We start from the raw sequence: 13,608 nt of genomic DNA on the forward strand, positions 1-13,608 counted from the left end.
GTTGGATTTATATATTTCACACTCACTTGTTAATTAAACCTATCCTCATATACCTGTGACAACACAAAGCAGTGAAACGTGATTAGATGCTGGAACAAAAGACAGGCTTTGGAAGCGTTTCTGTGTAAAATGGCATTAGGCTGGGTCTCATTTTGCACCAGTTAGATGGCGTACATAATCAGGATTAACTTTAGCACGAGGGGAGAGGGAAGCAGCGACACAGAGTGAGAAATGGGGGTCATGAGCAGAGAGGATTCACCCTCAAAGTCACTCGTTTAGCTGGCAGAGAGTCAAACTGGTGTAGTTATTGCCATATAATGAATATATGAAAAGCAAGGTTTCTATGGGAACGGTGGTTTAGGTGCACATAAGTGTTTCCCTTGTGTAAACATCCAGGCAAAAAGAAACATCCAAAACGTAATCCGTGTTTTATATTTTTGTGCCATTTTTGTTGAATTTTCTGCTGAAGGCAGAGGACACATGAGCGACAATAAATTGCACTTGTTGGATATGATCATTATATGAGCTCAGTCATCATCATTGTAAAGATTTTCTGATTGTTTACCGTTCTGCTTATAAACATAAAACATTTCTGTATAAATATAATTTCCATTTCCCCGCTAATAACAACTGGGAGGTTTGGGAGACTTTGATAGACTAGGAAAAAGGGTCAGTCTGCTGTTGCCAAGGACAGACGGGATTTCTTCACGCTCTCACACTTTGGTATCTGCTGTAAAGTGAGAATGCACTCAAGCTGACCAGGGTTTAAATAACTTCTCTGTGTAGTGAAATGTAACCGCTTTCAGCAAAGCAAAGTGAGTTATTTAAAAAACACCACTATCCTAAGCTTAATTATTAATATCACAGCTACATGAGAGATACAAGGATACTGTGAGGTGTTAATTTTTGTGGTATGACACCACACTCAGGATGTAAGAGGTGCATCACGGTTAGGCACACCTCTCTACCCAGAGTGCCTGCCCCCTTTCCCATCGTAGTTGGAGTAAAGGCAACAAATGAACAACATGATAACAGATTGATCCTATGTGTTGCTAGGCAACCTATCTAGCAGGCATGGAGTAACGGGGGCTGTATACTGTGGCAATGACAGCCAATTATCAGCTGCCTATCTTGTAAAGAAAGCTCAGTGCACTTTTTACCCGACATGCTGCAGTGCATTTGCACAATGTTTACTGATGCTTGGTGTTCACTGGGTGTGTGGTGAGTGGAAATATCACTTTTTGAATGCCTCCTCTTCAACATTCACCGACAGGATCCATAACACCAAATCAATCCCTTTAAGCATACCCCATACCTCAGTGCGTGAGAGCAGAGTGGGCCGGTGTTCTGGGAATCCATCCTACCTCAAAAAACATCCTACCCAATGTTTTCAACTGCCCCTCCGACAGCCAAACTCATCTGTTCTCTGATTGGATAATTAAATTTGTGATTGACATGACATTTGCCAATCAGATGGAAGAAAAACGGGGTCAAAATTCGTACTTGTAACTTGAAACTTGAGTGCAGAGTTTCACACGTATATTTTGGCTAAGTCCACACACAAATCTTTTTTACACACACACAAATTACTTTTACACATACAAATCCTGATTTACAAGTACAAAATATTTATGACCACAATTTGAGCCCATAGTTATGGTTATGGTTAGGGGTAGGGTTAGGTTTAGTCACAAGTCACCGTAAAATTATAAAACGGGTAGGACGATTTGTCAGAGTAGGATGGTTTCTCAGAACACCGGTGTTATATATCTTACAGCTCCCTCTGTTGTCCTCTTTAAGCATTGCACCTTGCAACTGCAGGCTTTTGCTTCATAGTAAAGCTGCTGCTGTGGATGAAGCACCTTTATACATTTCTACTTGGGCAGAGCTTAGTTATACACAAATTTTACAGTTGACATTATAATCTAAAAAGAATTATATACACATATATAATGGGTTATTTATAGGGACAGATGACTATGAAACAGACGGATGACCAGGATGACTTTTGTCATTGCCGTTACAAACATTTATCATTTGAAGTCGAAGCTTGACCAGCTGAAGTATTATTCTATCACAGTGAGGATCTGCTAATTGGTGTTTAGTTTACATCATAAAGCAAACATTCATGAGTGAATGATAACTGAATTGTGTGTTCCAGTGGCACACTGAGTAACCTAATGCTGACAGCACTAGAAATTCAGTTTTCCAGTAATATTAGCACAGCTTAAAATTTGCTTATTCATGTGAATGGATCTTATTGTTCTTAGAATCGTGGGATGGAGGCTATTCCATGTGGTGTTTTTGATCAATTTAATATTTCATTTTATACAAACAAGAAGAAAAAACAAAAGAGTATTTGCTTAGCTGACCCTAAACTTTAAATTTAATATATCTTCCCCATATAGCTACTCGCCTGCTACACAGTGAACACTGGAAAAACTAAAATGCTGTGTAAGTTAATGTCTTCCTTTTAAATAACACTGAGACATTACAATACAGAAAGGGTAGGTCTTTAATTCTTACATAAATATATCACAGAGAGATCTTGCACAAATATTTAATCAGTAACAAGCTCATTTCTTTACATCTTAAACTGCAGCGCAGTACAAACCAAATGAAAGAATGTAGCTGATGCATGATGCATCCTGGGATGTTTAGATTTGGAACAATAAAGTTTCAAACGATAAACCCCACTGAATCACAGAGCCCTGAAAATACCCGCTGCACTGTGACGTCGGTGCCTTGCAGACCTCAGTTTTGCATGATTTAGAGTTCAGGATAATATCTTATACTGGGTCTTGTACAGCCCCTCAGCTTATCATTTGTCTCAAGCAAGCTGCTGTTCTAGCTGCTCTCCGGTCTACTCTACTTAGCAGACTAGCGAGAGAGAAGGCCCCGTCCTTTCTGATTTGATGTCCCTCATGATCCAGGTGGTAGAAATATGATTCAGTTGAGTAAAAGTCACTTAAGTTCACTGGGTAGCTGATCCGGCAATGCTGTGTGACATGACATGCTTACTGCTCCATGTCATTATCATTCTGGAGCGTTTTCATTGCTAGGCCCCACAGAGTTACACTAGAGATAAACTGGCCTTCACTGGACCTATAGGGCCTGCTTGTCCCTGTGAGGGAACTGCAGTAATTGTCTGTAGGAGGCAGGTAGGGCCTCCCCGCTGGGCCTCTATCCATTGGCATGTTCCCGTTCTCGACATACGGACCATATGGCGCTTCCTGCAATACGTGGGGTTTGGCCAGCTTCGTACGATCTGTGGCAGATAGGGTTGCAGTTCTTTCCTGGTGGCCGGATGAAAGGAGGTGATGGGGAACCAGGGAGCGCAGCTCTGGAAGCGGGGTAGATCCTGGGCTCAGTTGAATGCTGGGAGGTGAAGTCTCTATATGTGGTGTTGCTTGTGATGGCGAAGGAGCCGGCGCTGAGGATTTCTCTAACTCTGTGTGGGGCATCATAGCAGAGAAATGCTGCTCACTGGCAGCAGCAGGTTTACTGTGGCTGACAGCTTTGGGTAATGACGTGCCGCCATCTGCGCTATGTGTCTGCTCAGAGTTGACAGTGACCTGACTCTCAACTGGAGGCCCCTTGCAGTGCATGTTGCTATGTCTTCTCAACATGGCAGACCGGGTGAAGCTCTTTCCACAGGTATTGCAGATGTAAGGTTTCTCACCAGTGTGTGACCGTATGTGACGCTGTAGGTCTCCTGAGCCAATGAAACACTTCCCTGTATTAATTCATAAGAAATCTCAAATGAATAACACCGTGTGCACATCATGTTTAAACAATGACAACATGGGGAAAAAAATGCTGTCATAGAAAAACAAGCTTTAAGAGCCTTAAAGAATATGCAGGTAAATGCCATTTACACTTTTGGCTTTCCATTGCATTCCAAGACCAGCTGGACTTGTTAGCTAATGTAATAATATTGCAACAACCTTGGTTGTAGTGTCGATTCCGAGTGTGTCAGTACAAATTGTTGTAAAACGTGGCTCTATAAGACTGAAACAATGTCTGTGAAGGAAACAGACAGCTGCTGTTTTGGTGTTGGGTCTACCTTTGTGGCAAAACTGTACATTGTTAATGGTAATTACATCCATCAAGGAACCTACGTTATGTTATGCATTAAAATTATGCTTACTTCCACAAAGGTCTTTAAGGTCAACTGAATGATTTGTTGGTTGAAAATGTATAAAAAGACTTATAACTAGTTTGGTGGGTATAGTCAGCATATAGATGAACAATAACAGTATTAAAAATATCATATCATAGCTGACCTCTGACCTCTCCTTTAAGGTCAAAAGATTAATCTACGTCAAAGGTCAAAGTGATAATAATAAGGCTACTGTATGTAGAGCTACTTAAAACGATGTTTCTTACAGCCATTGTTTGTATTGATGATATTTAGGAAATCATACGGGTAAATGGGGATTCTAAATATCACATTACAGTTTGCAACCAAATATGGTGTCAAATTAGACCTCTGATCTCACATTCACATATCACATCTGCATTTCTGTCACGTTGACCCTAAAATGTGTTGATTTAACTGCACTAAAAGTACTTAAAGTGACTTTACAAAGTATTCAAAATACAATACTAGCAGTTGAATATTCTTTTTCTTTTTTGTGCATTTTGCTGTTTTTTGTTTTCAAAAATGGGAACTATTTAACCAACCAGTGTCGAGCTCCACCTAACAGTTTGGCTGCTAGGAAGTTTCTAATCCAGATTTTTTATTATTCCAACCTGAGAATAGATTTGATTTTCCATTACTAAAATACTGCTGAAAGTTATGTTAAATAACTGGGCCTGTTGTAGACTCTTAAAAATATTTTTTTAAATAGATTGTGACATTATAACTTACCACAGGTGGCGCAGCTATGAGGTTTTTCCCCAGCATGCCGGGCCTTGTGCTTCAGAAGCTTTCTGTGCGTGTTGAAGGACTTTCCACACTGGTCACAGGTGAACGTCTTGTCCGTCGCGTGAGTCCTTTTGTGCTCCTTTAGATTGCTCAAGTTGTTAAATCCTGAACAATTAACAAGGAACAAGAAATGCATTTCTCAATAAAAGCAGTTCAAGCTACTATTAAACATCAGCAGGAGCTCACTTTAGCAGCAAGACATTACAAATTCTCAGATTGTTGTATTATCAAATGACTGACTGAGATTATTGCTCGTGCTGAGAGATGCCACAAACCTCGGCCACATATGTCACACAGATGTGGCTTCTCTCCTGTGTGCACCACTTTGTGACGTTGGACATCCCCTGATGCAGTAAAGCTGGAAAACACAGATGAATAATAAAGGACAGTAAAGAAATCATCAGTTTTGATATCTCTATATCTCTATATGGTAAGTGGAAAATATCATATCATATATTTATTGGATATTATAGTATATTATGTGCTAGGCAAGAAAATTATATTTTCTTTCACTTTGTTAATTACTCACAGCAGTTCCTCATTAGTGTGTTATTATGCAACAACAATTATTTATGTGTGAAGTTGAACAAGTGATAGAATAATATTAACAAGCCTGGGAAAACTTTGGAAGCACTTTTTGTCTTAGTAAAGGCAAACTCAGTTAAACCAAGAAAATGCTTAAAGTAGAGACAGGGAGATGGCAAAAGAAGACAAATGAAAATCAATCCAAGTCACTTTACCTTTTCCCGCACAGCTCACAGATGTATGGTTTTTCCCCAGAATGACGCCGCAAATGTGTCTGTAAATTTCCAGCCTGTAAGACAGAATCCGTCTGACATCTGAGTTTAATATGAACATCTAAGAATAACTATTACATTAGAAGAGCACAAAAGAAAATACCTGTGAGAAGTTTCTTCCACAAACGTTGCACTGAAAGGGCTTCTCGCCTATAACAGAACAGATCAGTTTATGCCTAAGAGCATTATAATTCATTCCTATAATTCAACCTTAAATGTGTGATTCTAGAGCCGTTAAAATCAGGAAATACCGGTATGCGAGCGCTTGTGCAGCTCCAGGTTGCTCGGGTGTTTGAAGATCTTCCCACACACCTCACAGCAGTACTGCTTGTGTCCCGATTGCTGAGCTGTCTCCGGCACAGGCTTTAGATTTTGCTCCTCTTCATTCACAGGTGGAGGACTGGGAAGCTGTGCATCTGCAGCTGTGTCTGCAACCTCATCTCTGGCTGCAGTGCTATCTTCTACAGGAGCTTCTGGTGCTTGAACCTGGACCACTGTCTCTCCTTGAAGGCTCTCCTTTGAACAGCTAAGGACAGGTTCAATAACTGATTCAGTGCACATCTCCTCCAAAGCCTTCTGAGACCGAAGATAGTTATATTTCTTCAGGTAGACGGCCTTCTTTGGGCGCATTGGCTTGTTCATTGAGGAGTCTGGGTTAGGAGTGTTTAGATTATCTGAGGGTGTGAGAGAAGAGTCAGGGTTCCTGTCCACACTCACTGATATGGAAGACTGATTAGGCTGAACTGTGTTTCCTGAGTTCACGGGGGTGCTGTTGCCTGCCTGGTTTATCACAAGTTGACACTGCTGCTCTTCCACCACTGAAGGGCCCTGGCTTGAATTTGCACTATTGCTCTGTATTGCACTTTGTTTAAAGTACTGCTTACTGTAGAAGTTGCGGAGCTTGTACCCATGAACTAGCTGCTTTTCTACTGGTGCCTGAGAGCTGCTACCCATTTCACAGTGTGAGCTGCTGTTAGGCACAGAAATTGGCATCCTTCTGGTGTGGTCCATGTCACTGCTGAAGCCAGGCCTCTGGGATTCAGAGGGACAGGGCAGGTCAACATCGTTAGGAAGATTGCTTCCAAGCAGGCAGTCATGCTCTGAACCCAACATGCCTGAGAGCGAAAACGAAGGCATTTCCACTGGTGGAGGACAGGGCTTGAGGAAAGCATTGCACATGCTCTGCACATTCGGAACCTGCAAACACTGTGCGATATCTAGGAGTGCTTGCACATTATCTTGGTTAATATCAAGATGGGAGGTATACATGTAGTCCAATATCTGGCCAATGCCACTGACATCCTGGATAACTAGGTTGAACACGTCATTCTTCTGACTGGGGGAATTTTGGAACAAGGACCTGAAAAGATCAGAGTAATACTTAATGCATCTGGAAACCTTGAAGCAACTCGGTATGATTAACGTTTATTACAAACGAGATAATGGCACCTGAAATAGGAGCTGAAGGCGGCCAGGACGTTTTTGTGGGCTTTGAAGCAAACCCCTTTGACCACCAGCATGCAGTCACAGAGCAGACCCTGAATCCTCTGCTCCTGAAGCTGCTGGAGGAGGTAGGAGCTGTGGCTGGACAAACTGTCCATGGTTACTCAGCGGCTCCACCACTCACTCAAGTCTTCATCAAAAAGCGAGCTAAGGTGACACAAGTTTAAAAACAACAACGAGTGATTAACCAGAGATGTCATTTCTCCTGCCAGCGAGCCAGGAAGCGCTAAGAGCAGTTTCGAACATATGGGATTCAACAGCCGCGCAGAATCCAGTGTGTCTCTGCAGCAAGACCACCCATGCAAAAATTGGACACAAACTGCTAAGCTTTACAAAGCTACGCTAGCCACCCATGTTATTAAGCGGCGTAAATCGATTGAGCACAAAATCCCGAATGCATTACATTTGCAACCGAGAACTGCTCCTCGGTACTGTGACTTATATATTATCTTAGCCCATAAAGATGGGGGTCAAACTTACATTAAAGGATCCCAACTTTTATTTGGATGATAGGTCACTTTTCGACAGGCATGATAATACGTCACTTCCTGGTGTAGCTTGCATTTCGAGTTGCTAAACGCTAATAAATACCGCTAACCATTATACAGATATACCGTGTTAAATAATGGAACGGGTAAAGTCACTGTAAGGAGAGGACATGCTAAAAGTAACCACGTGGTTCATACTTGTAAAAAAAAGGTTACATGAGGCTCGTTTCCAGCCTGCTCGGAACTTTTCTTTGGTTGCATTTGCACAGGGAAGACTAATAATGTAGCGACCAAACGGTCCTTTTTTTTTTTTTTTTTATTAGCAAAATCAACATACAAACAAAATGCACCATATATTATACATTCAGAAAATACAATTTTCAACCTTTTTAAGAAGAAAAAGAAGACATAAAGACGGGGTCATAAAAGTTAACAGAATATTAACTCACTAAATCAAAATCTTTCGAAAAGGAAACAAAAAATGCAGCCTTTTTCTTTTTAACGAAAGTCAAAGATTTAGATAACAGGTTCAGGTCGTTTTTCCAGTGAAGTAAGGTTGGTTTGGTCTTAAAAAATGACATTTATGTATATATTGCTTACACAAGATTAATAGAACATTAACACCACAATTGACTTTCTTTTCCTTCAGAAACATTCCAAACAATATCATATTTAAGGTAAATGGGGTAATTTGAATCCCACTCGATTGAAGCCAGGCATGAAAATCCAACCAAAAGATTTGTATAAAATTGAAAAAAACAAAAACAAATAGATGGTCCTTTTAGTCAGGGTAAATTCATTCACCTGCACATAAAGATCTGTTACGATCAAAAGACAAGGCAGAGCCTATATTCTCATATAGACAAGGCAAAACGCCTTTGGGATAGCATATATGGCTCTGAACAGAAGTTCAAAAACCTTTATCTTTAACAAAGCGACTCTAAATTCTCAACACAGAAGCACAAATTCAAACATAATGGAAGATTACACAGCCACGAGTAATCCGAAAAATGCCACAGCAAACACTGTGTGGCAACTCCTTGAACAGTACAAAAAAAAAAACATTACAAAAGAACAGTGGGAGAAATTTCAGGCAGGTCACCCAGATCGCACCACTATAGAGTCTATATGCAACATGTTGGACCTGTGTTCGGATTTGGCAGGTGTAGCACTGAGGCCTGCCCAGGAAAAAAAAATCAGTGGCCTTCCCTGCTAAAACTTGCAGCTGCAAGGAACAAATGCCCCAAAAATATAAGGCCATTAGGAAATTGTCCTGCTTTAACAACTGGAGCCTGATTTCCATACGAAAACACCAAAAAACAAAACTAGGCAAAAAACAAAACCAAAAAGAGGAGGGGGAGCAATTTCAGGCAGATTGCTCAGACAGCGACGCCCTCCCTGCTAAAACTTGTTGCTGCAAGGAAAAAAAATGCTCCAAAAATATAAGGTGATTAAGAAATTGTCTTGCCTTAACAATTGGAGCCTGATTTCCATAGAAATCCACCAAGAAACCAAAAAAGACAATAACACGAGAAATCCAGATACTGTCAGCAGTGATGACACAGCAACCTTTACAGAAATCACAGCAGAAAACATGAAATATGGGGGATCGATCATTGTGAATAAAGAAATGGTTAATCAATTTAATATTGATCAATTGCACCTTAGAACACACATGCATCAACACTACAATGAGCGGGTGGAGGGAGGTTTGGAGTCTTCTCTCACCCCCGTTCTCTGCGGCCTGCTGGAGCGGGGGGCCAGGAGGAGTTGGCCGTCCGACTGCGGTCTGGAGTGTAGGGCCTCCCTGCTGCTGCGGAGCCGGGGCGGTCTGCCTCTCCCCACCGCAGGGAAAAGGGTAACACCACCTGGGTCTGGGTGCAGTTCCCCCTCCAGGGGCAAGGGTACCTAGACCCGGTTCGTAGAGTACGCTTGGGGAGTGTGATCGTGTGTACAGCGTCTCTTTATGTCTGTCTCCACGTTGGTTGAGTGTGGAGTAAGTGCATATGAGAGCATGAGGGTGGGAATGGATGTTTGTGTCTGTGTGTGCCTGTATGTCTGTGTCTATATGTCAGGTTGGGTATCAGACGCCACCTCTCTGGGGACACCTCAGGCCCTCCAGGGTTTGGAGGCCTATCTCCACCCACCACCACTTTCCCTGCCAGTGGCGGACTCCCTCAGGTGTTGGTGCGTTGGTGGTTCTTTGTGTCTGGGGGTGGGCATCCAGGTACACACCGGCTCACTCCTTGGCGGCCGCTTATCGGGGCCTGGAGCCTGGGGCTCGCTCGGGCCCCTTTGGAGGTGGGGTGCCCCTGGCCTCTCGGCCTGGGGCTCGGTCACTCAGGCACAGCTGGCTGCCGGCGGAGCTCACGGGCACGTCACTGCAACTCCCCCTGGCTTCTGCTCCGCGGCTGCTGAGTGAGCCCTCATCTGGGACTCTCCTCAGCTCTTACTGGGACAGTGGCGCGGCTGCCCCTCTGTTGGTTTTCCTTGGTCTCTTGTGTTCTGGGGGCCTCTGGATGTCTGGAGTTTTGATCTCCTCCATACCTGCTTCATGCCCTGGAGGACGGGGCTGTGGCTCCCCACACTCCCTAGCAGATCGTTACATGGAGAAACCTTTGGAATGCAAGCATGCTGATCCACACAGGTATGCACACACGGGTATTCACAGACGCGGACTACAGCTTTCTTGGCTGCTGCCTCAAAGCACATTGTGCGCTGTCTATCTTGCGTGCTGCACAATATCGTATATTATTTAGTATCTACTGATATCTACTGCTAGCTAGTTTATTGTGATGGTGCCGTTTTTTTTTAAATTATGTTGCTCTTTGTTGTTTGTTTTCTCTTCTGTTTTTTTTCTCCATACAGGTGACCCAGGTGTTTTTTTTTTTTTTTGTTGTTTGTTTTTTTTTTTTCTTTCTTCCCCCCTTCTCACCGTCTCTTCTCCCCTTTGGTTTTCTTTCTCTCCCTCTCTTTCTTTCATTCTTTCTCCCTGTCCTATCCCCCAGTCATGTCTGTCCCGTTTGTAGCAACTGAAAATAAAATAAATTCATAATTATAATAAAGGTCAATCAAATGGACCAATATGGCAAGGCCATGATGATCCACTTGGTAAAATAAATCCGCTTGGCATCTTTCTTGGCCTTAAGACAACAATTCTGATGGCTAAAGATCCAAACGGGACACAAAAAAAAAAAAAGATATCGATCAACTAGAATCGCATCAACAGAAAGAAACATACAGATTTTCGGTGGAAATCTGTGTGGAAGCACTTGTTATGTGAGTTGTAAAGGAATCAGGCCAGGTCATCAGTCAGGACAAGGGCGTAGATTTGGTTTTGGCATTGGTGGGGACCGAACCCTGCCCTGTTTTTTTTTTTTTTTCCTTTTTGTCTTTGCTTCTTGATAACAAAAAAGGAGAAATATACTTGCCTACATATGCTATTCTACATGCTTTTAAACCATTTAAAATTACAATTCATAGTTTTATATGTGAATTATATAATGTTAAATTACTATTAAACAAATGACTGACTAAGCTTTAGTTTACTTCAGCCATATTCCATATAAATCAGGTATCATACAAAAATAAAAATAGCTTCAAATACAGTCATGACAATAAAAGAATAAGACTTCAAGGACTTAACAACATTAGTTCAGTTATAGTACACCGACATCTGTTATACTTTGGCACTATGGGAACACTGAATGACCTGGTGGTTTTTGTCCATAAAACTACTCATCTAAGATTACCACAAAGTAAAAGATCTCTCAGCAAAATTATGCAACATTTTAGCCGCACTATTGCCCCGATCAAATCAGTGAGCTGGGATTTTTTATTCTAAACATGAACTACTGTTACAGCAACAGACATGGACTACTGGTGTCCCACACAATAACTCAATGTCCACTAAAGGAGCCAAACACATGCCTTCTCCTCTCGTTAACTGAGATAAACTGCTGGCATATTGGTTTTGCATCTATACTGTCCAGTCTCTCCTGGTGGACCTTAGCCATCTTTTTAGTCTTCTGGTGCGCGTACTTCAAACGTGCAGACCCTGAATTGGGACACAGCCTAGTGTGGGGTTGCCTTTGCTGGTTGTCGGTCTGTCTCCATTAGTTGGCGTTCTCTGCATCTCCCTGCTTCACATCCCATGCTTCTCCCTGCATGTTATCATTTCAGGTTTGTTTATTAATTGCCCCAGTTTAGGTAATGTCTTAGTTCTGTCCTCGCCATCCTTGCTTTTGTTTGCTTTCACCTTCTGTAAATAAAGCTCACTCGCATCTCAGCCAGTACCTGCATCTTGGGTCCTTTTCTCACAACGCCACATGGCTTGCCCCGCACACCGACAGGACTGTAGCCAGCTCCACATGTCAATCCAGAAGCAGTGCACTGATTCACAGTAGAAAAACAAGTGATCCAGCTTTTCAATGTTATTTCCACAAAATGTACACACATCTAAGTTAAATTTCCGTCTTAAAAATTCATTGGTTGGGTAAATCTCATTTATGATTTTAAAGTTAACCTCTTTTACTTAGGGGAAAGAGGAAGTGAGACATACTTTCTTCTTATCGCCTTAACCTCCATGGTCTCAAATTCTTTAAGAATATAATTTCTTTTAACCCTTGTGTGGTGTTCATATTTTTGTTACTCAGCCAGTGTTCATGGGTCTGGTGGACCCGCTAGAGTTTTGGCTTTCCAAATTAACTCTATCAAACAATTTTATGTTAAATTACTCAACAGATGTTTACTTCATCCCAATTACAAGCCATATGAACAGCAAACATGGTTAATTTTTTCCCTTTACCTTTGTTAGATCACATTTATGAATTAATGTGCTTCTCGTTTTTTTTTATAAAATGTTATAAAAAAATAAATCAGTTATAATCAAGTGAAGTGAGTGGAAAGACACAACACATTTACACGTGAAGCAACATGTTTCACAACTAAATGACATCAGCTGCACATCAATGGTGATATTAGGCCCAGGGTTGTAAAACAGGGGGAGGCGGTGCACACACTTATCCCACACTGTCCTGATGGCAGCTAGCTTGCCTCTCTGCCGTCGAGCTGGTCTGTCATCTCGGTTATCAAAACGGATAATCCTGGAAATTTTGTTGAAGTTTTCCAGAGACATTGATGCATGGAAAGGTTCGTGCCGGTTTCTGCATCCCACAAGATTCTGTGGATTCCCCTTTGGACCTGAAAACTCCTGCAAGGATAAGAACCCCAAAGTAGGCCTGTAGATCAATTTGGTCCATCTCCTTCCACCTCTCTCCAAAAACACACCTTCATTCTAGATTACTGCAAACTAGAGATGGACCGATCCGATATTACGTATCGGTATCGGTCTGCAAATCGGTATCATGCTTGATCGTGCTGCAATCGGTATCGGTCTGTAAACCAGACCAGAATCATTTTCTGGATGGAATCTGTGATGAAAAGCTCAATGAAGACTTGATGTCCTGCACATGAGTAACTGTCAGTCGTGTTGGCCCTGGCTTATCACAGTAACAGCTCTGCAGGGTGGCTCATTTCTTGGGCAAGAAGACCATTCAATTTCACCAGTTATTGACATCCATATTTCTTCACTTGCTGTCTGGTGGGCTTGTTCTGGTCCTGGAGCTGGCTGCTGATGGGGTGCTCGTCTTCGTTTTGTTACTAAACGGTGCTCAACCTCATCCTCTTCTTCAAAGTCACTGTCAGACTCTGAATTTTCAGAAATGTGAAATATTCTGAAACCTCTTTGTCAACATCATCATCCAAAGCCCCTCTCTCTTCCAAAATCAATTGGATGGCCCTCGCAGCAGATAATCTTTTGCCATCTTGATCAGTTGTGATAAAGAACCACACTGGCAAATTCCTTTTTATAGTATTATGCCCCTAATTT

The 13,608-nt window shown here is 42.0% G+C and overlaps 1 protein-coding gene across 2 annotated transcripts; it reads right to left on the bottom strand.

Moving 5' to 3' along the window:
• Positions 1 to 2,419: 2,419 nt before the first annotated feature.
• On the bottom strand, positions 2,420 to 7,928 carry zbtb49 (zinc finger and BTB domain containing 49). 2 transcript variants are annotated; one of them, XM_080891056.1, is made up of 8 exons: positions 7,711 to 7,928; positions 7,177 to 7,377; positions 5,979 to 7,087; positions 5,831 to 5,877; positions 5,671 to 5,762; positions 5,206 to 5,288; positions 4,874 to 5,035; positions 2,420 to 3,736 (listed from the first exon to the last, which is right to left on the bottom strand). In XM_080891056.1, exons 2-8 carry the CDS (start codon positions 7,326 to 7,328, stop codon positions 3,018 to 3,020), a joined length of 2,364 nt encoding a protein of 787 aa, XP_080747182.1. In that variant the 5' UTR covers positions 7,329 to 7,377; positions 7,711 to 7,928; the 3' UTR covers positions 2,420 to 3,017. The 2 variants fall into 2 exon arrangements, with proteins under 2 accessions (XP_080747182.1, XP_080747183.1); XM_080891057.1 differs by lacking the exon at positions 7,711 to 7,928 and having other exon boundaries at positions 2,422 to 3,736; positions 5,671 to 5,744; positions 7,177 to 7,703.
• Between the last annotated feature and the right edge of the window lie 5,680 nt (positions 7,929 to 13,608).

The sequence above is a fragment of the Rhamphochromis sp. 'chilingali' genome (assembly GCF_963969265.1).
Source record: "Rhamphochromis sp. 'chilingali' genome assembly, chromosome: 9".
Taxonomy (NCBI): Eukaryota; Metazoa; Chordata; class Actinopteri; order Cichliformes; family Cichlidae; genus Rhamphochromis; species Rhamphochromis sp. 'chilingali'.